Genomic DNA, 26,696 nt, shown 5'->3' on the forward strand with positions numbered 1-26,696 from the left:
GAGTAGCTGGTAAATTGTGTGTTCCTTGCCTGTGGTGTTCAGATTCAAGCTGAGAAGTGTCATAATCGTAGTCTCTTGACTAGCTTTGTGAGTCTTGTATGGACAGTAGTAGTATTGTGGGTATCTGCACAGCACACAACAGAAAGATGTCTTGTTAATTTAATCATACTTGTTAGAATTTTGCACTTCAGCTGGTATTTATATTCTACAGTTTTAACTTTAACTTATAGGACCTAAAGTTGGCTGCTGTGTTTTTGTTGGGGAAGATGTTGATACTGTTGTTGGGAAAAATGAATTATTTAAAACAAAACAAAATAAAATAAACATACATGCATTTGAAAAGTATTACCCTCTTCGGTGGCCCGGGGTTTGCCAGTTTGGGTCCCGGGTGCAGACATGGCACTGCTTGGCAAGCCACGCTGTGGTGGGTGTACCACATATAAAGTAGAGGAAGATGGGCACGGATGTTAGCTCAGGGCCAGTCTTCCTTAGCAAAAAAGAGGAGGATTGGTGGCAGATGTTAGCTTGGGGCTAATCTTCCTCAAAAATAAATAAATAAATAAAATTAAATTTAAAAAAAAGAAAAAGAAAAATATTACCCTATAAGTGCACCGAAAGCATCTTGATGCTGACTCCATCAGGATGGGCTAAGTTATGCTATAGAATTGAACAACCTGAAAAATCTCAGAGATAACAACCAAGGTGTCTTTCTCACTCATTCTACATATCCATGTCTTCACTCCAGAATACAGGCTGATGGAATAGTCTTATATGAGATATTCTAAGTCTCACGGCAGAGGGAAAGGAAATGCTAGATGAGAAGCTGACTCTTAAACAGGACAAAAATGCACATCTTTTTCAAAGAGGAGATTATTGCAAGTCACAGGTCCAAGCCTGAGTTCTACTGGGCAGGCAAGTATGATCCTCCTGCAAGTAGGGGCAGCAACAATTTTGAACAATAATGTAACTACCATGGGTGCATAGTTAACATACACCTATGGAGGGACAACCTTGAAGTAATCTGTGCTTCCTTCCATACTATGCCTTCAGAATTGAGTACAGGGAAGTTGTATTGTCAGGGTTCTCCAGAGAAATAGAACCAATAGGATATTATAGATAGATAAAAACAGATTTACTATGAGGGATTGGCTCATGCAATTGTGGAGCTGAGAAGTCCCATGACCTGCCACCTCCAAGCTGGAGGCCCAGGGAAGCCAGTAGCATAGTTCTAGTCCAAGCCTGAAGGCATGAGAACAAGGGGAGTCAATGGTGTGAGTCCTGGTCCAAGTCAGACGCCCCGAGATAAGAGTGCCAATGTCCGTGGGCAGAAGACAGATGTCTTAGCTCAAGCAGAAAGAGTAAATATACCCTTCCTCCACCCTTTTAGTCTATTCAGGCCCTCAATGGATGGGATGATGCCCACCAGCATTGGCGAGGGCAATCTTTACCACTCTACCGATTCAAATGCTAATGTCTTCCAGAAACACTGTAACGGACACACCCAGAAATGTTTTACCAACTATCTGCACATCCCTTAGCCCAGTCAAGTAAACACACAAAATTAACCTTCACAGAAGCTGGATATATTCCCATCTGAAAATCTCTCATTTTTCTGTGAAATAGATGGTGGTGAATTCATTGACTAAGAAAGAGGGGTTTGGTGACGAGGTAGAGAGCTGAGGAGAGCAGTATCTGGAAAGGCTCTGGAGTCAGAAAAAAGGACAACCACAGAGAAAATGAGATAACCATGGACAAATAAAGGACTGCTAAATGATGCTAGGACCTAGCTGACGTTGAGAATAGTAAGTGTGGAATGGCAGCTTCCCGACACTCAACTTTGTCAGGCTCTTTGCTTAGCACTTGGCACAGTGCTGCACAAAACATGCATGGTCTTTGATCTCATGGAACTTACAGTCAAGTGGGGAAGATGTCCATTAAATAGCAGCACAAATTAATGTATAGTTACAAATTGTGGCAAGTCTATGTGATGCCAGCCCTGATATCAGTTCCCCTACATTAAACCCAGCATACATGGGGTTAAAACCAAATCACTCTTTCCCTGCTTATTCCCTGGCTCCCAGAATTCCCTATCTGCCGTGAAGACAAACAGCCAAGGTCGCCCACCTGGGTTCCTTATCATCTCCTCCTTCTTCCTGCAAGCAGCATCCCAAGGTGGAACACAGGCAGGTGGGAAAGCTCCGACCAGCCAGGCCACTGACTCCCCCCACTCTCTACAAGCAGCCACATTCCTCACAAACCTTTAAAACCCCTCGCCTCCCCTCTTTTGGGGAGGAGAGAGGAAACGAGACAAATATGAGGGCTCACTCTTGTCTCCTGGCTGATGTCATCTGAAATAAAAACCCTCTCCTTGCCATAAGCCTGGAGTTCCAGTTTGTATTTGGCCCCTCTTGTGTGGCGGGTAAAGAACCTATGTTTGTAGGTGCTAACATACAGAAATAAAAGGGTTCTGTGAGAGAATTAATTTGAATTAAGGGGAAGGAGGTCAGGGAAGTCTTCACTGAAGAAGAGCCATTTGAACTGACATCTGAAGGATGACCAGAGGGAGATGTTCTAAACAGAGGAAATGTGTAGATTAAGGGACAGCAAAGAATTTGGGATGTGGGAGATACTAAAAAGCCCACGTGACCCGAGGACAGAGAACAACAGGAAGATAGCAGCAGGTAATTCAGGACTGGCAGAGCCAGATTGCAGGGTTTTATAAACTGTGTTAAGGGGTTTACGCCTTACTCCAGGGCAGAGGGCGGCCACTGAAGGGTTCTGAGAAGAGTGACATAAACAGATGAATCTTTAAATGTCCATCCTGGCTGCCTTGAACAGCAAGGCTCGAGGAAAGGCAAGATTAGATGTCGAGACACGATTCAGGCGACTATGGTAATTTGGACTAGAACGACACTTGTGATACAATTGGTCTTTCCCCGATTCCCATGAAGAACTGGAGCTACAGCCCAGAGTCTCTGACACTGAGTAAAAAAGCCTCTTTTGTCTTGGTTTATGTTTGGCTCAGGGCGAGCGGCCCTTCCTGGACCTAAACTCCAGGTCCGCACAATTCTCCACTTCAGAGCCAACCTCCCTACTTCTTTTTCACATCTTACTCTTCCTCGTGAACTCATTCTTAACCATGTTTCTTCTTCTACGTCTCTTCAATCAGCCCTGCCCGTGCTCTTTATTTATCAGCCAGAATGCCTTCAACAAAATCAGCAGTAGCAACTCAGTTTACAGATTTGGGGCTTTATTCTAAGAAAGAATGAGAGATACCAGGGAAAAGACTGTGTATCAGGTCCTCATCCCCCCACCCCCAAATAATCATCAGACACTAAAATCATTTGGAGCTTTTGGAGCCCTATCAATCAGGTGGGGAATTATCTCCATTTTAAGGCTGACAGGAGAGAGCCGCCGTTCTGCCCCCTCGCTCTGCAGACGCCCCCGAGGACAGGCACCGAGTCCCCGAGCCCTCTGGGAAGTGCAGTCCTTCGAGCGGGATCCCCGACCGGGCGCGGTCGCCTCCAAGTGCGCAGATGCGACTCCAGACGGAGCCTGAGCCTTTTGTCTCCCCGCGGCTCCGTGGGTCCGCGAGGCGGCTCTGTCTCTCCCGCCCCTCCCAGAGCGCAGCCCGGCGGGATCCAGCTCTGTGGCCGGAGCCAGGTCCGCAGCGAGTCGCGGGTAAGAGAAAGCGGGCCTGAGCGCGGGTCTCCGCGACCCGCCCGTCCCTGCACGGCTCTAACGCCTCGCGCCGCAGCCCGGGCCGGGCCCTCAGCTTCCGGCCTCGGCGGGGGACGGGCTGGGCCCTGCCTGAGCCCCGGCCCCACACCTGGGCTCTGCGCGCGCTACCCCAGGGGGGGGTCTCGAGCCAGCTTTGTGACTTTGTGAGCGGACGGCGTCCCGGAAGCGGGGTTGCCGCTAAGCCCTCTGGGAAGTGGAGTCCGGCAGCGTGAAGGGGGCGTGGCGCAGCGGGGGATTCTGGGAGTGGGAGTCCGGGGGCTGAGGGCAAGTGGTCCCACGTGCGGAGAGCTTGGGTCCCTCCCCCTGGTTTTGGCCGTACGTCTTGTCACTCCACCGAGAGCGTTAAGGTGTTGAACTTTTGGGGTAGAAAGGAAAAAACGGAGTCCATGTCTTACTCATTGCCCTTATGTGCTTTGCCCTACCAGAGTTTTTGGCCTGTCTGTGCTTGGGGGCCAGTTCAAGGGGTTCGAGTTCGAACGTGCAAGGGAATCCTGGCCTGTATATTCTCAGTCTTAAAGAGCGAGTGAGGAATCGGCTGTCTGAGAGCCCCGTCTATCAACTACCTTGTGTTTACGAATAGCAGGGATGAACCAAGTGAGGGACCCCCGCTTCTAGTTACTGCCACCATGATCACAGGCCGCCTATGGCCACTTGTGTGTTTAGGGTGTTTCTCATGGGAGTTTCTGCACTGTCTGGAACCGGGTGTGTGCCTGAGGCTCATACTTCACTGCCCTGATTCTTTCCTGCTTTTGCCCTGGTGTGGCATGTAGTGACTGATCTTGGTGATCCAGAGGATGGTCTTCCAGCTGTGGAGATTAATTTAGCCTAAATAATAAAGATTCCAAGTAAATTAGGGTTACTTCTGAGGCCCTAGGACTTAAATCCATAGGAATAAGCCTCCTCGGAATAGAGAGAGAGGATGATGCCTCAAGGAGCAGGAATCAGTTCCAGAAGAGGAGAAGCCTAACCTCAAAATCTCCTCCCAGAGCTTCAGAGTAGAGTTGAGTGATTTACACGAAGAAGCAGATTATGTATTGCTGAAAAGTCCGCGTTTCTCTCATTCGAAACAGTGAATAAGGAGGGAGTCATAGCAATAACAGGATAAAGAAGAGAAGCTGATAATGGATTATCTGACCATTGAAGTTGAGGAAGAAGGTAGGAATTACAGAAATAAACGTGGAGTTGAAAGTGGAGGAAATACCCTTGATGAGAATGAAAAGGGAACAGACACATGTCAGGAGAAAGCCCTGAAGTAGAGAAGTTCTCAGTAAACTACCATGTTTGGAAATCACTAAGTGGTCTCCTTGTAGTGCATTCTCCGGCCCCATCTTCCTCTTTCAGCACTTCTGTGCTCATCCACATTCCCTCTGAAGCTGTGGAAGGGAGAATGTTCCATAGTGCTTGCTTTTGTGATAAAGGGCAGGTCACACTCTTCCACCCCCATTGGACTGTTCCAAAAGGTTGATGTATTTGTGGCTCTGTGGGTTTAACTTTTTGGTGAAAGCACTTTCACTTAATTGTCTTACCCTAGCTTCATCTGAGCTTTTTGAGTTAAGTAGAGTGGGCTTTATATATATAATTCAGCTGGCTTGCGATAGCTTTTGTCCTAGTGAATTTGGGAGTGGGAAGATAGAGTTTACCTCTTTCATGGCTTTTTTCCTGCTCCTTCCAGCCGTGACTCCTGCTGATGCTTCTCTGCCCCAAAAACAGAGCACAGAAGAAATGGAATCTACTGTTGAGCTCCTTCCTGTGGAGTTCCAGGCGAGTTTGGGTTTAATTTCACTCCTCTGAAATCTTAGCTTGTTGTTCACAGTGTGTCCTCATTTCTTTCTTCATCTTGCTTCTGAGGTCCATGGAAATCCCCTCTAGAGAACTGAGCCAAAGTAATTTTTCCTTGAAGACTTGAAGCTCTGGGAACAGCTCAGGCCGGAGCTTTAAATTTGGGAATAATCTGTGTGGATGGTATTTACAACCATGAAACTGTGATCAGTAAGGGAATAAGTGTAGCTAGAAAAGAGATGAGATCTTATTACTGAGTCCTATAGCTCTGCAACACTTAGAGTTCAGGGAGATGAAGAGAAACCAGCAAAGAAGACTGAGATGAAGTGGCCAGTGAGGTAGGAGGAAGCCAAAAGTGTGGCATCCTGGTAACCAATTGAAGAAAGTGTTTCAAGGAGAGGGGAGAGATCGCCTGCGTTAAATGCTGCTGCTAAGTCAAGTAAGATGGGGCCTGAGAATTGGCCATTGGATTTTAAAATAGGAAGATCATTGGTGACCGCCAAGGGCCATTCCATGGAGCGGTAGGCGTGAAGCCTTGTTGGAATGGGTTCAGAAAAAAGTAAGAGGAGAGAAATTGGAGGCGGGGACTACAGATAACTATTTTGGAGAGTTTTACTCTCCAGGAAAGGATAGAAGTGATAGCTGTAAGGAGTAGTAAGACCAAAGAGGTTTTTTTCCCCTAAAGAAGGGAGAAATAAGAGATTGTTGATAGGTGTGTAAGATGGATGGAGACAAGAAGATGTCTAAGGACTGCACTCTGGAGAACTCCAGTGTTTAGAGCCCCTTTTCAAACATTGCTTTATTTTAAATTAAATAATCCTGTGATTATTTATAACCTGTTTCACAGATGAAGAAACTGAGGCTACAGTAACATGCTCAGAATCATAAATGGTTGAGCCCTGATCAGAACCCAGGTATGTCTGATGCTAAATCCTATGCCTCTAACGACTCTATTCTTTTACGGACATCCTTTCCCACAAAGTATTCTCCAATTAATTATGGTCAACAAAGGACGCTCATGTGACTGTCAATATAACATAAAGTATGAATCTTATCTTAGAACATTTGATCCTTTTCAATGTAAAATCAGTAAATTCACTCATTCAGAACAACTTTAATTGCTAAAGGATAACTAAATAAATGTAAAAGTCATGGCCCTAAGTACAGAGAAAGAAGGCGCCTCTATTAGAAGAGCATGAGAACAGCATGAATGTCTACATACATTCAGGACATCAAGCTGAATTTCTGTAAAATCTTGGACTAGCCCAGGAATCAGTATAAATTACTTATCTGAGCCTTATCCCATCTACAATATAATCAGTAATTAACGTTTGGTTATCATTCAGTGGTTATATTACATTTATTTAACAAAATATGTAAGAGGCAGAAGAATATAGTTATATAATATAAAAGAATATATATATATATATATATATCTTCTATATAATATAGAAGAATATAGTTAAAAGTATAGCTTTCGAGTGAGACTGCCTGGGTCCAAATCTCAGATCTGATCCTTACAGCTGTAAATAATGTTAATAATAGTACCTCATATAGTTATTATTACAAGAGATAGTTCATTCAAAGGACTTAGCACATAGAAAATAAATTATAAATGTTAGCTATTATTATTATTTTCCCTAACACAGATTAATACTTGGAAATTTTAGAATATTCCATTAAAATGGTTAAAATAAAGATTTAACCTTCAGATTAAAAGACACTTCGTCTTCTAGATTGTTCTCTTCCCTCAAGGATTACGAAGAATGTGCTTGTACTTCCAGGAACTGGTGACAGTGAAGGATGAGGAAATGGATTTTGCCCATGTGGAGGTGGACCAGCTGAATTCTGCCCAGAGGAACATGGGCCTGGATCTGGAGGTGGAGAATTGTGGAAACCTGGTATTCTGGGGTAAGGAAGTCATTTTGTAATGCAGAGTGCTTACTGAGATGTCAGCTTCCTTAATAACTAATGACATCTAAAATGTCATAGTTTTGCTTAGGATCTGGAGAGCCCCTGATAACTTGGGGCTCAGAATTGGGCTTCTTTTCTCTTTTGGCAAGCAAAAGTTCACCATATGTGGAACTGAAAAAGGACAGCTTCGTTATATTGCTTTTAAGACTTAGAAGCTACAGTAATTCAAACAGTGTGGTATGGGTGAAAAGATAGGTGTAAACCAATGGAACAGATCAGATAGTCCAGAAGTAGACCCACGCTTACATGGTCAATTAATTTCTGACAAAGGTGCAAAAGCAATTCAGTGTTAAAAAGAGAATCTTTTCAACTAATGGTGCTGGAACAGGTGGACACCTGTATTAAAAAAAAAAGAATCTCAATCTATACCTCCCACCATATATAGTAAGTAACTCAAAGTGGGTCACAGACCTAAGTATAAAATCTAAAACTATACAACTTCTAGAAGATAACATTACGGACAGTCTTTGTAACCTTTTGTAAGGCAAAATTTTATTATATATGACACCAAAAGCTCTATCCAGTAAAGCCATCTGGATCTCAAGTTTGGTTTCTTGGAAGGTTTTTAACCTTGAATCTAAGTCCTTTGCTAGATACAGGACTGTTCAGATTATCTATTTCTTCTTGAGTGAGCTCTGGGAATGGTTTCTCATCTTTCATTCCTGATATGGGTAATTTGTATCTTCTCTCTTTTTTTTCCTTTGTTGGTCTTCCTAGAGGTTTAACAATATTATTGATCTTTTCAGAGAACCAGCTTTTGGTTTCATCGATTTTCTCTATTGTCTGTTTTCAGTTTTATTCATTGCTACTCTTATCTATTATTTTCTCCCCTTTGCTAACTTTGTGTTTAATTTGCTCTCTTTTATTAGTTTTTTAAGGTGGAAGCTTGATCGTTGTATAAGATCTTAATATAATGTAATACAGTCACACGCTGCGTAATGACGTTTCGGTCAATGACAGACCACAAACATGATGGTGGTCCCGTAAGATTAGTACCATATAACCTGGGTGTGTAGTAGTCTATACCATCTAGGTTTGTGTAAGTATACTCTGTGATGTTTGAACAATGACGAGATTGCCTAACGATGCATTTCTCAGAATGATCCATCATTAAGTGACACATGACTGTCTAATGTAGTATGTTTCTTATTCTATCTTGATCATTAATATAAGATCTTCATATAACATCTTTATTCTCTTCTAATAGGAACATTTAATGCTATAAATTTCCTTCTAACTGCTTTAGCTATGTTCCACAATGGTTTTTTTTTATTTTTTAATTTTTTTGTGAGGAAGATTGGCCCTGAGCTAGCATCTGTTGCCAATCTTCCTCTTTTGCTGAGGAAGACTGGCTCTGAGCTAACATATGTGCCCATCTTCCTCTATTTTGTATGTGGGATGCTGTCACAGCGTGGCTTGATGAGTGGTGCCTTGGTCCACACCTGGGATTCGAACCTGTAAACCCTGGGCCACTAAAGTGAAGCTCACGAACTTAGCCGCCACACCACCAGGCTGGCCCCATGTTCCACAATTTTGATTTGTGGTATTTTCATTTCCATTCAGTTCAAAATAATTTCTGTTTTCATTTGTGATTTCCTCTTTGACTCATGGGTTATTTACAAGTCTCCAAATTTTAGGTGATTTTCAATAAATTTCTAGTTTTGATTTTATAGTTTGATTCTGCTGTGGTCAGAGATACTTTGTATGATTTCAGTTCTTTAAAGTTTTTGAGGTTTGTTGTATTATCTATAATCTAATCTTGATAATTGTTCCACGTGCACTTGAAAATCAATGTCAGTTATTGTCAGGTTGATTGACAGTGTTGTTCAGGTCTTCTCTGTCCTTACTGACTTCCTGTCCATTGGCTTCTATTGATTACTGACAGAGGAGTGTTGAATTCTCCAATTATAATTGTGGATTTGTCTATTTCTCCTTTTAGTTCTGTTAGTTTTTGCTTAACGTATACCGAAACACTTTTGTTAGGTGCATACGCATTAAGAATTGTTATGTCTTCTTGGTGAATTGACCTCTTTTTCATATAATGTCCTTCTGTAACCTTGGTAATATTCCTTGTTTGGAAGTTAATTTTGTCTGATATTAATATAGCCACTCTAGCCTCCTTCTCATTAGTGTTTGCATGGTATATTTTCCCATTCTTTTTGCTTAACTTAAGTGAGTTTCTTGTGGACAGCATGTAATTGGGTCTGGTTATTAAATCCATTCTGACAATCTGTGATTTTCAGTTGGTGTGTTTAGACCATTTACATTTAAAGTTATTGTTGGTATGGTTGGATTTAAGTCTTTCATACACGTAATTGTTTTCTTTTTTTTTTTAAAGATTGGCACCTGGGCTAACAACTGTTGCCAATCTTCTTTTTTTTTTTTCCCCTGCTTTATCTTCCCAAACCCCCCATACACAGTTGTACATCTCAGTTGCAGGTCCTTCTAGTTGTGGGACGTGGGACGCCGCCTCAACGTGGCCTGACGAGCCGTGCCATGTCCGCGCCCAGGATCCGAACCCTGGGCCGCTGCAGCGGAGCGCGCGAACTTAACCACTCGGCCACGGAGCCGGCCCCATAGTTGTTTTCTATTTGTTCTTTTTCATGTTCATTTTTTTCTTTTTCTGCCTGTTTTTTGATTATTTCTTATTATTGCATTTTATCTCCACTATTAGCTTATCATTAAAACTTTTTTATTTTATTGATGTCATAATAGTTTATAACATTGTGAGATTTCAGTGGTACGTTATTATTTGTCAGTCACCATATATATGTGCCTCTTCACCCCTTATGCCCACCCCCCAATCCCCCTCCCCTCTGGTAACCACTAATCTGTTCTCTTTATCCACATGATTAAACCTTATTTTTAAAGATTTTCTTTAATGGTTGTCCTAGAGTTCCCAATATGCTTCTTTAGTTAATCATAGTATCCCTTTACAGAATATTACAACACTTCATATATAGTGTAGGAACCTTACTTCTATAAGCTGCTAGTTCTTCCCTCTCATCTTTTGTATAATTGTTGTCGTGCATTTGGCCTTTATATATGCTGTAAATCTACAATATATGCTACTCTTTTTGATTAACACAGTCAATTATCTCTTGGAGCATTTTAAAATAAGAAAAAATGAATTTTATATTCCATTTCTAGCACTCTTCATTTTTTTTATATAGAGCAGGCGCGGGCAAACTTTCTCTATAAAGGACCAGATAGTGAATATTTTCTGTTTTATGAGCCATACACTCTCTGTTGCAACTGCTTAACTCTGCCATTGTGGCATGGAGGCAGCCGTAAACAGTAGTAAACAAAGGGAGTGGGCAGATTTGGCCTGTGGGCCGTACTTTGCTGAACCCTGATGTAGATGTAAGTTTCTCGCTAGTATCAGGTACTTCTGCCTGAAGAACTTTCTTTAACATTTCTTATAGTTCAGGTCTACTGGTATTGAATTCTCTCAGCTTTTATTTGTCTGAAAAAGTCTATATTTCACCTTCATTTTTGAAAGATGTTTTCACTGAATGTGGAATATGGTGACAGTTTTTTTTTTCTTTCAGCACCTTAAATGTGTCACTTCATTGTCTTCACATTTATAATAGTTTGTGACCAAAAGTTTCTGTAATTTTTATCTTTGTTTTCTGTATGTAATGTGTCTTTTTTCTATGGCTGCCTTTAAGATTTTTCCCTTTATCTTTGTTTTTCAATAGTTTGAATATGATTTATCTAGGGATGTGTGTGTCTGTGTATTTCATCCTACTTGGGGTTATCTGAGCTTCCTTGGGTCTTTAGTTTAATGTCTTTCATTAGTTTTGGAAAATTATCAGCTATTAACTCATCAAATATTATCTCTGTCCATTCTCTTTGTCTTTTCTCCTTCCAGGATTCCAATTACATGTATGTTCAAGCATTTTAAAGTGTCCCACAGCTCTTAGATGCTCTCTTCTGGCTTGTTGGTTTATTTTTCACTGTTTTTTCCTCGTTGTGTTTTAGTTTGGGTAATTTCTGTTGACGTATTTTTGAGTTTACTCATTCTTTTCTTAGCTATGTTGACTCTCCTGATGCACCCACTGAAGACACTCTTCTTCTCTCTGATCATATTTTCTCATTTCTAGCATTTCCACTTGACTTCCTCTTATAGTTTCCATCTCTCTGCTGAAATTCCCCAACTGTTAATGCACATTGTCCACCGTTTCCACAGGAGCCTTTTACATATTACTCATAGTTATTTTCAATTCCCTTATAGTTCTAATTTCTGGGGAAGCATTGAATCTGGTTCTGTTGATTACTCTATGGTTTTATACAATCAAATTTGGATGGGGCTGGGAAGGGGTGCATGGAGAGAGGATGCAAGCAGACCCATTGTGAGACTGCTGCATTAGTTTAGATGAGAGATGATGGTGGCTGAACCGGGGTGGTAATAGTGGGGAGGGAAAGCACAGAATGGATTTGAGAGAGATTTGGGAGGTATAATCCATAGATCTTGGTTTATTTGCTGTGATTGGTAACATAGAATTCAATGTGATTCTCAAGTTTCTGACTTTCGGCTGGAAAACGTTTTTAGGCTTTTGTGAAGATTAGATATGTACATGTATTTAACCTTTCAGAATAGTAGCTTACACATAATAAACACTATATAAGTGTTTGTCTAATATTATAGTTCACGGCATAGATTAAATTTTATGTACAATGATATTCTCAACTTCTGAAAATCATGACAACATTAAAAATATGTTTTATTTGGGGCTGGCCCCGTGGCCATGTGGTTAAGTTCGCGTGCTCTGCTGCAGGTGGCCCAGTGTTTCGTCAGTTCGAATCCTGGGCACGGACATGGCACTGCTCATCAAACCACGCTGAGGCGGCATCCCACATGCCACAACTAGGACCCACAACTAAGAATATACAACTATGTACCGGGGGGGCTTTGGGGAGAAAAAGGAAAAAAATAAAATCTTTTTAAAAAAAAATATGTTTTACTCAAACATGGGTTATGTTTCTATAATGGGATGAAAGGATCTTAAGAAAGGTTTATCATCCAAGGTTGCCTCACTGCTTGTATTATTTGTGTTCAACTCAGTTCATACAATATAGATTTAACATGTGCTTGCTCTTCACCAGCGCTATGATGGGCCCTGAGAAATATCAGTGAACAAAAGAGGTGTGATTCCTACCCTCAGAAAACTTACCTTTTGATGGTAGAGTTTATATTCTTATATTAATGTCTTTTTATTAACAAGAATGATAGTGGCGATATTTTCTTAGATGGCAAAACCTGGGGAATGTACAGCTTGAGGAAGAAGATGAGTTAGGTATGGATATAATGAATTCGAGATTTCCAAGTGAATACGTGAAGTAGATAGTTGAATATATGGGTCTGGGGGAGAGAGAACTAAGCTGGAGATATTGATTTAAGGTCATTGATATATAGAAAGCAGTTGTAACTAGTAGACAAATAAGTCCTGGAGATCTAATGCACAGTGTAGTGAATATAGACAAGAATAGTCTATCATAATCATCAAACTTGCTAAGAGACTGGGTCTTAGTTGTTGCATCATAAAAAAGAAATGATAATTATGTGACATGATAGAGGTGCCAACTATTGCTACAATGGCAATCATATTATAATATATAAATGTATCAAATCAACGTGTTGCAGACCCTAAATTTACACAGTGTCATATGTCAAATATGTTTCAATAAAAAAGGCACTTAAGGCCACGGACTGGATGTCTTTCAAGGAGATAATGTGGGTAGGGTAGAGTGGGGGCAAAAGAGAGGAGCCTAAGACTGAACACTGAGAACCATCAACATTTAAGAAGAAGAAACAGAAAAAGTTCCAAAGAGATAGAGATCAGGAGAAAAACATGGAGAGCTTAGAATCGCAGAGTTGAGGGGGAGAATATATGTCAAATATATCTGAATAAAGTTGGGGAACAAAAGGGAGAATGTTGTTAGGAGGAAGGCATGGTCGAGACTGTCAAGTGCTGTTGAGAGGCCAAGCTAAGCAAGAAATGAAAAGGATCTGCTGGATTTAGGTGACATACAAATGGCTAGTGATGTCAGTGAGAGCAGTTTCAGTCAAGTGGTGGGGAGAGAAGCCAGGCTGCAGTGGCTTCAGGAGCAAGTAGGTGATGAGCAGATATACAAAACCTGTTTGAGAAATTTTGCTATAACAAAAAAGGAAGGAAGAAAGGAAGGAGAGAGAAGGAAGGCAAGGAGAGAGGGAGGAAGGAAGGAAGGAAAGAAGAAAGGTGGCCGTGGTTAGTGGATACACAAAATCATATTTAAAGCATATGCTAAACATATTTTAAAAATCTGTGCCTTTAAAAAAGGGTTAAGGGGAATGATTTAAAAAGTCAAAACTGGTTGTCTCCAGCTGGTATTATTATAAGTGATTTTTTTCTAATACTTTTTCAAAACTGCCCAATCTCAACCTATGTTTTCATCTTTCCCCTCCTTCCTCATTTTATGTTAGCATTTATTCTCCTCCCTTCTGCTTATCCTCGTCCCTGGTTAGTCTGTTCGGTTTTCCATTCTCTTAGGTAGAGCATCTTCATTGTCTGACCTTTTGTTGTGCCTTATCTTAGTGATTCTCCCATCTCTGTTATTCCCTGAGACTTATTCATCTGCCATTGCCACAAGGCTCTTTCTGAAAATGTTCAAATAAGCATTTTTAATAGACATCACTTTTATTTTCTGTATTCTCTTGCCACCTCAGCAGTTTTCCTTCTCTCGGCACAGAGAGCACAAACATTTGTCCTTTTTATTTATTTCAGATTCTGAATCTATACCTGAAACTAAAGTGTCCCTTTCAAAGCAGGAAGTTTATGAAGTATCATCTGAAAGGGAGCTGGTAATAGAAAGACTTAAAAAGGATGATTCCTGGGATCCCAGATTGATAGAAGCCTGGGAATGTGAAGGCACATTGGAAAGGCAGAAAAGAAGTCAGAAGAAAGATTTAAGGCAAGTCATAATTAAACACAAGAAAACCCCTATGGAAGATTGTAGTGATACGGGGGAAAAGTCAAGCCCAATTAAACATCAGAAGGTTTACTCGGTAAAAAAGCCTTGGAAGTGCAATGAGTGTGGGAAGTCCTTCGGTTACTACTCAGCCTTTAGCCTACATCAGAGAATTCATACTGGAGAGAAGCCCTATGTATGTAATGAATGTGGGAAGGCCTTCAGTCGGAGCTCATCACTTATTCAGCATCAGAGAATTCACACTGGAGAGAAACCTTATGGGTGTAACAAATGTGGGAAAGCTTTCAGTCATCGCTCAGCCCTTATTCAGCATCATATTATTCATACTGGAGAAAAACCCTATGAATGCAATGAATGTGGGAAGGCCTTCAACCAAAGCACTTACCTTATTCAACACCACAGAATACACACTGGAGAGAAACCCTATAAATGCAAAGAATGTGGGAAAGCTTTCAGTGACACCTCATCCCTTATTAAACATCAAAGGGTTCATACTGGAGAGAAACCCTATGTATGTAAAGAGTGTGGGAAAGCCTTTAATGACAGGTCAGGGCTTGCTCAACATCAGAGAACTCATACAGGGGAAAAGCCATATGAATGTAGTGAATGTGGGAAAGCTTTCAGTTACTGTTCAGCCCTTATTCAACATCAAGGCACCCATACTGGGGAGAAACCTTACAAATGTAACGAATGTGGGAAAGCCTTCAGTGACCGCTCAGCTCTTGTAAGACATCAGAGAATTCATACTGGAGAGAAACCTTACAAATGTAAAGAATGTGAGAAGGCCTTCAGTCAGAGCTCATCCCTTACAAAGCATCTGAAAACTCATACTGGAGAGAAACCGTATAAATGCAATGATTGTGACAAAGCCTTCAGCCAGAGTTCATCTCTTATTCAACATCAGAAAACTCATACAGGAGGAAAACCCTACAAATGTAAGAAAATTGAGAAAACCTTCAGTGTGCATTCAGCCTTTCATCAACATAAAGAAATTCATGATGAACTGAATGCAGTAGATTCATGAAATAATTATGTATTTTCTCCTGATTGGATAGACCTGTTCTAACTATGACAGGGTATATTGCAAAAACTTGTGATGCTGTGTCACACAGAAAATAGCCCTCTTTCTTGAAATGCTATTAGGTATGGAAGAGGACGAGAGGTACATGTGGGTGTCTCAGTTACAAAACCAGAATAGCTGAAGCAGTGGAGAAGAGAATTTCCAGGGAAGCACAGAAGGAGTAAGTCTAGTCAGAGAACAGAGTAAAGAGCTAGGCATCTGTATCAGTAGAAAACCAATCAGGGGAGCAGACTGAATGTTACTTGAGGCTGGTGACTCTCTAGATAGTAGTTTCAACCTGAAACCAAAGTGGGGAGGATCAAGACCCCAAAGAGGAAAATTACCAGGAAGTTTCTCTAGGGAATTAAAAAGAGAAAAAAGTCTGAGCCCAGAAGAGCCTCCTTTCTCTGTCCCTACCCTCCAATTGTTCACTCACACATTTGCAAACATTTAAACCGGTGGTTATTGACCCTGGATGCACATTGAAATCATCTGAGAAGCTTTAAAAAAATACCCGGGTCCCAGCCCCAGCGATTCTGATTAAATTGGATTGGGGTGTAGCCTGGGCATCAGGAATTTTTAGAACTTCTCAGGTAATTCCAACATGCAGCCCAGATTAAGAACCATTGATTCAGATTCTGCACAAGGATCAACTCAATACGATAAGAGGATTACAGGCAACCAAAAGGATAAGAGCTCCTTGTGTCCTTGCTGCTGCTTTTCCTTTCTCTTGCTAATTGTATAACATCATCTTTTTGACCTGATTTTGAATCCCTTTCCTTGGGCCTTTTTTTGTTTTCTCTGACTTTGTGTGAACCAACCTGCCCGACACTAACTTCTGCTTTGACCGTGAATCTTGCTAAATATGCTCCTTGAAGCCTGGTTATTGCTTTCTCAACCATTTCTACCTACTAGAGTCATAAATTGTGCCTGCTACCCATGGCTCAGCCATAGCAAAAATTAACTGTAAGAAACAAACTTAGAGGAGGGCCTGAAGATCAGAAATCAGGATTGAAGACAGAGTGACGGGAAGGGACTTTCGAAGAGTTAAAATTTTGACTCCAACTGGATAGTATGTATCTTAGAATTTCCAGAAATTATAGTAAAATTTAGTTGTGTGCATGAATTAATACTCAACTTTAAGGGGTATAGGTGGGAGGGAGGGTAAATCGAGAATGTTCCTATATTTAACATGAAGCACAGTAATAACTCTAAGGAGATTATTACAGATGATGTCATCTCTATAGAACATCCATTAAAAGATACAGCAAGTAGAGGAATTTACATATTAAAAAAATCTTTAACCCAAAAGAAGTCAGAAAAGGAGGAAGAGAGAAACAAGCAGATGAGACAAATAGCAGACAGAGAGAAAAATGGTAGACCTAAATTTAACCCTGTCAGTAATTACATTAAATGAAAAAGAAACACCCCAGATAAAATTCAAAGATTGTCAGACTGAGTAAAGAAGCTTAATTCAACTATATCTGAAAGAGGCACATTTTAAATACAGAAGGGCTTACAGGTTGAAAGTTCAAAAGATGAACATGGATGTTGGCTGTGGGTTTGTAATAAATGGCCTTTATCATGTTGAGATACTTTCCTTCTGTACCCGTTTTATTGAGAGTTTTTATCATAAAGGTATGTTGGATCTTGTCAAATGCTTTCTCCGTGTCTATCTGGATGATCATGTGATTTTTATTCTTCATTTTCTTTTTTTTCCCTAAAGCTTGGCACCTGAGCTAACAACTGTTGCCAATCTTCTTTTTTTTTTTTTCCTCCTTTTTTCCTCCGCAAATCCCCCCAGCACATAGTTGTGTATTTTGGTTGTGGGTCCTCCTAGTTGTGGCATGTGGGACGCCACCTCAACATGGCCTGATGAGCAGTGCCATGTCTGCGCCCAGGATTCGAACTGGCGAAACCCTGGGCCACCGAAGTGGAGTGCCAGAACTTGACTACTTGTGTTCCCGAGACCAGCTAGACAGCCAGCTGAAGGGGTGGATGGAATTAATAGAACACAGTCTATCTAATAGACACAACACACTCTACATTTTTTAACAGGACGGGACCAACCATCAGTCTCTAGGACCGAGGTGACATCCCTCTGATCGCCACGTATTTATTTGCAGGCCAAGAAGTACAAGCATAGCAGGAACTCTTGCCAGCAGGGATATGCAAGTCAAAGCTCAGCAGTTCTAATCTCCCCCCCTTCAATGTACCCCGGCGTTACGCAAGGCCATTCTCTGAGGGAGTATCCTGGGAACAAACAATCTGGCAAGTGATGCAGATGGTGTTCCATTCCTGCAAGGGCCCAGCATCCTTAAGCCGCTTGCCTTCATGTTTGTTAAGATACTACCTTCTGGCCTTTGATTCCAAAGCACAAACAATCTAACACAGTAATTTATGAGAATCAGCAGATTGCATATTTCTCAGTCACACATTTTGTAATTTGTTCTTGCTAAGCTTAAAGCCTTGTAATAATGTTGCTGTGCTCTCCTGCAATGTATGTTCTGTGTTGATTTGGGCTTTGCTCCTTCAGTTCTTCTTCACCATTATAATTTCCCTCTTCTCTCTTTGTGTCTAGCCTTACAGACTTCCATGATTTTTAGCTCAGTGATAGATTTTTAAAATATTTTATCTACTATTTTATGTGCTTGAGACTGAACGGGGAATTGTGTTTGTTATCTGCCATCTCACCTGGAAGGCCAAGTCTCACTTTTATATCTCCACTCTAAGAATACACAGTAAATAAGACACATCATTGCCCTCCAGATTAAGTAAAAACATTTCATGAACGATTGTGGCCTTTCTGTAGTCCCAGTTTCTTCCCCAGTCTCATCTGTTTCGACCATCCCTGCTTGCACATTATGCACCAGCATTTATGATCAGTCAATTCCTCAAGCATCACCCCCCTCTCTTGATTGGGGGCCTTTGCATATACAGTAGCTTCTGCCTGGAACATTCTTGTGACCTCCCTTCATCTGGTTTACTCCTCTTCATCCTTCCAGTATTAATTCAAGTTATCCCTGACTTACCTCTAATATTATGTTCTTTCTTCCAACCACCTTTAGTTCTCCTGACATCATCACATTGTCTTATCATTTCTTGTTCAATGTCTTTCCCATGATATGATAAGCAGATACTTTACTATAATTACTGGTTGAGCATCATTCCAATGATATTATTAGTTCTGTAAGGGCAAAGAAATAGTATCTCTTGTTTACTGCTTTATTTTCATCACATGCCATGTATTATATATTTAATAAATAAGGGTGAAATGACAGAGTGGATGAACCATGCCTAACTTGACAGTTACTCAGAATGGATATATTTGCTTAGGAATTATAATCAACATGAAACGAACCCTGGATTTGGACCAAGGAGTAGTCCTTAATTTGCTACTAACTCACTCCATGATTAGGGGCAATTATTTTAAATTAGGGAGGTACGGTATCCTATTTTGGATTGTGAAAATTATGAGTTAGATAATTAAATGTCTTCTAAATCTCCAGTGCGTGCTGTTCTCTGTGTCTGGAGTCACTAGGATCCCATAACTTGCCCACTTGATCCCCACAGAGCAAAATTCGTTCCCTTTCAAAGAGAGGAAGGATAGATCATTGTTTTAAACACAACTTCTCTACTTTGCCACCCAAGTTCTTAGCCCTCTAGACGACATGTTCTGTGAGACATCAATGAATTCAGTGCGTTACTGAAGAGTTCCCAGGAGCCTCCGTGGGCCTCCATCTGTTACCGTAACCTTGATGTTGCTGCAAGACATTTCTCACTTTATTTCCAAGCAGTTTCATCCAGCTGCTCCTCATGGTCTAAAACCAAGGGGGAGTAAGTACAGAAGCCTGAAATTACCAGAATTAGCTAAATTGATTCCAATTAGCACACTAGCAGCTCTGAAGCAAAACCTTTGTCCCCATGGCCTTGAGCTCAAGACCAATTGCAGTGGGGTTTGAGTCCTTTCCTAAGCCCGGAAAGGCTCTTGAGAAGTGAGTCCTTCTGAGGTTCCTTGAGGAGTTGCATCGGAGTTGGGAGGGAATGTTTGGGGAACGGGGGAAGCATTTCTAAGTCCACTTACGTGGACTCACTTATATGAACTCACTTATATGGACTCATTTAATGAGTGAGGCTAAATGGTACCCTAGAGGGAAAGCCAAGAGCAAAACAAATTTCATGTTACTGAGTCTCAGGGCTCTAAACACTGCAGTCCTGAGTTGTTTTCAAACAGGTCTCATTTCCTTTCCCAAGACCCATCGAGATTTCTTTTAAGTCTGAGGAACCAGAGAGTGTGAAATTTTAATTTCTCTTCTCAGACAAATACTATTTGATCCCGAAAGATCCTGAGAGAGATCAATAGGATAGGAGGGTCCTGAATATGTAGATTAATGGTCAGCAGGTGCCCAACAGCTTCCTACAGGGTCATTACCACAGGCTCCGTCAGAGGCACCACTGACTCTTCTTTCTTGATCCTCTGCACCCCTCACCCCTCAATGTGAAGGTGACCTGCATCCCAGAATGTTTCCCTGCTCTCTGCTTGCCTTATCCTGAGTGCCCTGCCCATCACCAACACCACAGAGTTAGAGAATCCAAACAAAAAGATGGGAACCCCAAAGTTGGAGCAACCAGGGGACGTGATCATTGGAGGCATCTTTCCGATTTACATGACAGAGCCTTCATTGCCATTGAATTTCACCACTGGACCCATTAAAGTGAGTAACTTAGTTGGTTCTGACCACTGGTCTAGCACCTGGACAGAGAAGGTGAGGTGCATTTTCTAACGATATCCTCAAATATCCTGGCGCATAGGAGGCACTCAGTAACTTGTAACTACTTTTATTTTAGATACTATCAATGTTAACAACATCTTGGCCTGTCTTTGAGTGAAGGCCAGCTTGTTCTGCTCTATTGTGTTCAATGTCATTCTTTTTTTAAAATGTCGTTAAAATGCTGTCCAGTATATTCTTGATTATGTTTTTAACAAAAACTTTTATATGAGTGATTTTCTATATAGATGGATTTTTAGCAATGATTTTTATTGAGTTTTCTTAAAAAATTACAACAGAAATACATGTTTACCACAACCTGTGAAACAATATAGAAATATATATTAAAAAGCCGTAGTGTTTAGCTCCTACTTTCCATTTCCTCACTCACATCCTTGAGAGCACAGTATATATCATTCTATACATTTCTTCAATTATCTTCTATTCAAATATGTATAAATGAATAGGTTTTTAAAAAATTCACTTTACTGTTTATTGTCTATAAAAAGTGAAATTGTGCCATATGAATTACAATGTAACTTGCTTTTCACTTTTTTTTTTTAAAGATTGGCACCTGGGCTAACAACTGTTGCCAATCTTTTTTTTTTTTTTCTGCTTTATCTCCCCAAAGCCCCCCTGTACACAGTTGTATATCTTAGTTGCAGGTCCTTCTAGTTGTGGGACGTGGGATGCCGCCTCAACGTGGCCTGACGAGCAGTGCCATGTCCGCGCCCAGGATCCGAACCCCTGGCCGCAGCAGTGGAGCACACGAACTTAACCACTCGGCCACGGAGCCGGCCCAGCTTTTCTCTTTTAACATTAGCTTTTCATTTTACAGAAAAGATTTGGAAAGTGGGATTGATGGGCCAATATGAACATGTATTTTTTTAACATGAATTTTTTGTATTAATAAAAATTGCAGATTACTTTCCACAAATCTACAAAGTAATGGTTCTCCGTGTAGTGTATGAGACAGTCAGTGACCATCAGTCCATGCATGCCCACAAATGCTGCTCTCAAATAATTTCCTCAGCTGGCCTCTGGACTGCAACAGATGGTTGCAGGTCAAACTCTATTCTAGTGGTTCTTGAATTTTGTTGTGTATATAAAAATCAACTGAAATGCTTGCTAAAATTTTAGATCCCTTAGGCTCACCCCCGGAGGCTGTCTCTCGGTAGATATGAAGAAGAATACAGGAAATAGCCTTTTTATACTGCATGTGCCACTTGAGGTGGTTGTTTCAAGAGCCATGCTTTGAGGAACACTCTTCAACCCATGGCACCATGAGTTCAGAAGTTTTGGTGGTCTGGTTCAGTTCAAAGGTGATTTAATGTAAGATTTGGTGGATACAGAACCTTCACGTTTCTGTCCTCTCATTCCAAGCTTGCATATCCCACACGATATACAAAACAATAGTAAAAAGCCTAGTTTTCTAAGGATGTGTGTTTTGTTAGCTCTCAGCATGGGAACCATTCTCAAGTTGTTCACTTTCCAGGAATTACTTGTTGAGAATGGAAGACTAACTCCAACTAAAATTACCAGGGAAATTCCCAAAAGGAGTGTGTGTGATATAGGAGTTTATCTGAGTTGCCGAATAGAAGAAGCTGATTAAAAGGTTCCTAGAGGGGCCGGCTCCGTGGCCGAGTGGTTAAGTTCGCACGCTCTGCCGTGGTGGCCCAGGGTTCAGATCCTGGGTGCGGACATGGCACCGCTCGTCAGGCCACGTTGAGGCGGCATCCCACGTCCCACAACTAGAAGGACCTGCAACTAAGATATACAGCTATGTACAGGGGGACTTTGGGGAGATAAAAGCAGGAAAAAAAAAAAAGAGGATTGGCAACACTTGTTAGCCCAGGTGCCAATCTTTAAATAAATAAATAAAAAGTTCCTAGAAAAATGTATAAAAGTTCTGACTGTGGCATCCAATAAAATGCTCAGTTGTCACCAATCTATATTTTTCGTATGTTTTCACAGATATGATCTTGTATCTCATTCATAAGTATGTAATGCCTAGAACGTGACTCCTGAAAGGAAACCCTCTAAAGCAAGTGGGTGCCTATAATAGAAAGCACTGAATGAAATTGAGGGTTTTTCCAAGAATGCAGGAATTGATGTAATACAATTATTATTACTATTTTATTATTTTATTTATTACAAAGCTTATGTGGCATTACATATATTAACTCATTTAATCCTCATAACTCTATGATCATTATCTTCGTTTTACATGGGACAAACGAATGCAAAAATAAATGAAATAATTTACCAAAAGTCAAAATAAATAAAATAATTTACCAAAAGTCACATAGCTAGTAAGTGATAGAGCTAGGATTAAAACCAGGCGGTCTTTGTGGTTTATAGTCGAAACCACTTATCATAAACTGCTTCTGAAATAGGTAGACAATAGATAATTGGGATTTGACTAGATGAAGAATAACAAATGAGGGTTGTCAGCCAAGTTCAATCGCATTTTATTATAGGAGAATTCTGAGGAAAGGCTTCCGTCACTACAACTGGAAAGGAGCAAGGAGCTACCTAGTCCAGCAGGGCAGAAGATGAGAGCGTTGGCAGGGAGTCTGCTCTACACAGAAACAGAATTTCAGAATGAGGAAGAAAGGGGCCGTGATTTGGATTCTTAGTGAACAGCTTTGGACATTACTAAGCCGTTCCACCCCACCCACTCCCTATGTCCACATGCTACCCAGACTCCCAACCGTCACGAACAGAGAAATATTAACATCCTAGAGGGAGGTAGACCCACATTAGAAAGGTGATCAGAGAAAAGAGGGAACCAGTGATGTTGATATTGGAGGATACCAGGGGAGAAAGAAGAATCAGAGAAATATTTACCATTCTTCCCCTTGCCTCCAATGAGACCTCTCTTTAAGCCCCCGACAAATCATAGTGTCTCTCTTCACGCATAATGTCTGTAACACAGAATTTTTGAGATGCAAAGATCCAAGGAGATTATCAAGTCAAAGCATTTTAAAAGTTGTAGAAGGAACTAGAATAGATCTGGGAAAAACATCCCTACATGCTAATAAGTCAGATTCCCTTTCTATATCTCCCATAGCATGCTCTGATCTATCCCTTTTCAAATATCGCTGTGTTTATTGTGTTGGATGTGGTCTTTCTCTAAATACTCCCATTTCAGTGTTATATTATGATCTTTATCTCCTTTTATACTATATTGATTTTAAGAGCCTTACTTTTTCAAATTTTAACACAGCTGAAAATAAGATGTATCTTAGAATCAAAACATTTTATAATTATAATTGGAAGTGATTTTTCCTTCCTATTGGTACATAAAATAATGTTGCATCTTACAATCAATGGCATCATAGATTCAAAATATTTGGGAGTTATGCCTTGTCTTCTGGAGTTTCCTGAATTGTAACTCCTTTAAGGAGTTTCCTCCCTGAGGATAGTTTACGTGTTGTTGCAACTATTTTAGTTACTTATGTTTCCCTTCCCTTTCTCAAACACATCTAAAAATGTCCACCTTCATAGACTCATTCTTTGGATCCTGCACTGATTTAATGTCTTATATATCTAATATATCATAAAAATGTAAACAGTAAGAAGAAAATAATATCATCTAATTTGGAATCTTCTGGTTCTGAGTAGAATAGTGCTTTTGAGAAGATCGATGTTACCTCGAAAGCTACATGAAATGCAAAAAAGTCTCTCTTAAATGTATGCGAGAGCTGCTGAAGCAATGAGGACTGAAGGGACTAAGATTCAAGAACAGAGAGAACTGCAGAGAAGTGAGCTGAAAATCTGCTCTACTTTTCTCTGGGGTCAGTTGCTGACTCTAGGCATGGGCAAGAGGCAAAATCCAGGCTTTGACCAGTCGGAGGGATACTTCTGGGTAGCATAAAAACTAGCAGGGCTTTAGGAAGTCTAATAGAAATGGAGTGACAGAGGAGGAGACATTTTAGGAGCCTCAAAGAGAAGACCTGTTCTCCGCTTAAGACAAGTCTGTGACTTCTGCCTGCTTCCCTCTGTCCTGTGTTCATTCTCTCTCCATCTCTTTCTCTCTCTCTCTCTCTCTCTGCGTCTCTCTGGGCCTCTGTGTCTCTCTGTGGGGCTGTGTCATTTTCTGTCTCTCTCAGTCTCTCCCAGTCTCTGTTTCTCTGTCTCTTTCTCTCTCCATTTCCGTCTCTTCTTCTTTGTCTCTCTGTCTCTCCTCTCTGGCTTTCTGTGTGTGTCTCTCTCGGTGTTTCTCTCTGTCTCTCTGATCCGTTGTTCAGGAGAAGCAAGACGAGATATTAGGAGCTGCGCTTGGTGGCCCTCGTGCAAAGAGCTAGCAGAGGGTCCCGGCTCCCAGACGGAAAAGACTCCCAAATCCATCCAAGTGGCGTCCTGCCGATAGTCGGGCAGTGGTGTCCGAGACAGCCCCCGCCCCTCTAGCCTCCGTTGAGCCTGCAGCCTCAGCCTCCCGGGAGACCTGGAGGCAGAGGTTCCTAGCAGAGCTGAGCCTGGATCCTGGGAGAGAAACGAGGAGGTGGTGCCTGTTTGTTCTCACGAGTACTAAGTCAGGGTCGTGCTCACACCCAGCCTAGACAGCTAGGAGCTCCTTCCAGGCCTGAGTCTGGCCCTGCCCTCCTCCCCTCCAGCCTCCTCTCCTCCCCAGCTCTCTGCAGCCACTCTAGCTCCTTTCTCACCTCCTCTCGGCCAGATTCCCTTGCGCCTCCGAGTGTCTGGCCCTCGGAGCTTCCCTTGGCACACTGCTCCCGGCTGTGTGCAGGGCTGGCTCCTCGTGTCCTTCTGCTCGTGGCACCAATGTCCGCTCAGAGGACTTTCGACCCACCTCAGGGCTGCAGGCCCTCCCTCCAGCACCCTGCTTCCTTGCCCTCTAGCACCTGCGCGTCTTTTCCACATGGGTTTGCTTCCCTCACTTGGTCCCTTCCCCTTGCAGGCGGTGAGGTCCTGGAGGACACGGGCCACGTGAGGGCTTTCAGAACCGCCCCCAGGCTCACACCGCGCCTTCCCAGAGTGAGCGCAGGGCCACAGCAGCTGAAAGAAGGGGATGACCTCAGAGCCCCCTTCCGCCTCCGAGCACCTCCCATCGTGGCCATGGGCGCCAATCATGAAAGGTACCTGTTGCTTTGGCCAGGGGAACCCCCAGAAGCACCGCTGAGTGTACCTTCCCTCTTCCAGTTACTCCTCTGAGCACGAGCACGAGTGGCCACCAAGCCCCTGGTGGTCAGGCCCAGCATTGCAGCAACAGGCGGGAAAGCAGGCCGTGAAAGACACACCTCGGTTCGGGGCCTGGAGGCAGCGGTTCCAGCAGGGCCCAGGGCGCAAAGGAGAAGGCCGTGCAGGCTCCGGGGGTGATGTGAGGGACCTGCGAAGCCTCTCTTGCTCCCTCTCTCCCTGCACTGGCCCCGGCGTGTGCACTTTCCCCACGAGGCCTCCTCACCGCAGCCAGGGCACTGACTCCACTCCACGTCCAAATGAGGACCCCGAGGCTCCAACAAGGATGGCCTCGGTCCTGCTCTGCAGAGGAGGGGTCCTGTGCTCTGCCACGTTCTGCAGTAGCCAGGTGCCCAGCCCACCTACAGCTCAGGCTGCCCTCTGCCCAGAAAGGCCTCGAGGGACTAGAAGGCCCAGTCCAAGGCCTCGGAGCACGGTGGGTCATGGATGGACAACTGAGATCGATAGACTCTTCTACCAGCTTGTGGGGTCCTTGGAGTCACTCCTCTAGGCTCCTCAATTGACGGAGGAGTAACCTCAGGCCTTCCATCCACTAGCCCCTTCCACACTGGGGGCGGGGACATCCTCCATCCAGGTGCCCAGAGTGGTGGACACAGGACCCCAGACCTTGTCAGGCATCTCTCCTCCTCATGCTGCAGACCTGGGCATGTTGCTAGGGGACTGGAAAACCCTGGGCCGAGGCAGAGCCACCTCTTTCTTCTTTCCAGCTGTCACCTCCCCAGTGTGCACTCCCCTCCTGACCCCCACCCTGGGCAGGCAGAGTGTGTGTGAGTGTGAGAGTGAGTGTGCGCCCAGGTGCGGATGCCCAAAGGAAAGGGCCCCCAATGGGAGGGCGTGGACAGAGGTCCCCCAGGATCTTAGGGGCTCTCCTTCCCAAGGCCAATCTCCTGGGACGCTAGAGCTGGCCCAGGGGCCTGGAAGCCTCGCTTCTCCTCCGGACTCTGCCCACCTCGTGGGCCCAGGGCCGGTCCCTGTTTCCCCTGGCCTCAGCTTCCCAACTGTCCCGTGAGGGTTGCGCAGGAACCGCATCAGCCCTGCTCGGCATGGACACAGCCCTGGCCTCCTGCCCCCCTGGGTGTGGCGGGGCTCCCAGTCCTCTCTCCCTCGGGGCAGCCGGGCCTCCTGTCCCCGGCCAGGCACACAGAGCAGCCCTGCCGGCAGCACACGTGGGGGTCCCCGCC

General features: G+C 42.7%; 1 protein-coding gene across 3 annotated transcripts; it reads left to right on the forward strand.

Moving 5' to 3' along the window:
• Positions 1–3,485: 3,485 nt before the first annotated feature.
• On the forward strand, positions 3,486–19,034 carry LOC138917066 (zinc finger protein 892-like). 3 transcript variants are annotated; one of them, XM_070231439.1, is made up of 5 exons: positions 3,486–3,681; positions 5,414–5,502; positions 6,368–6,434; positions 7,305–7,431; positions 14,262–19,034. In XM_070231439.1, exons 4-5 carry the CDS (start codon positions 7,332–7,334, stop codon positions 15,488–15,490), a joined length of 1,329 nt encoding a protein of 442 aa, XP_070087540.1. In that variant the 5' UTR covers positions 3,486–3,681; positions 5,414–5,502; positions 6,368–6,434; positions 7,305–7,331; the 3' UTR covers positions 15,491–19,034. The 3 variants fall into 3 exon arrangements, with proteins under 3 accessions (XP_070087540.1, XP_070087541.1, XP_070087539.1); XM_070231440.1 differs by lacking the exons at positions 3,486–3,681; positions 5,414–5,502 and having other exon boundaries at positions 6,300–6,434; XM_070231438.1 differs by lacking the exons at positions 3,486–3,681; positions 5,414–5,502; positions 6,368–6,434 and having other exon boundaries at positions 7,160–7,431.
• Positions 19,035–26,696: the final 7,662 nt, after the last annotated feature.

This window comes from Equus caballus, chromosome 13 (genome assembly GCF_041296265.1).
Source record: "Equus caballus isolate H_3958 breed thoroughbred chromosome 13, TB-T2T, whole genome shotgun sequence".
NCBI lineage: Eukaryota > Metazoa > Chordata > Mammalia > Perissodactyla > Equidae > Equus > Equus caballus.

Coding starts and splice junctions, on each gene's coding strand:
- LOC138917066 (XM_070231438.1), top strand. CDS start 7,287: ATGTGCTTGTACTTCCAGGAACTGGTGACAGTGAAGGATGAGGAAATG. Junction 7,432..14,261: donor TGGAAACCTGGTATTCTGGG/GTAAGGAAGTCA, acceptor TATTTATTTCAG/ATTCTGAATCTATACCTGAA.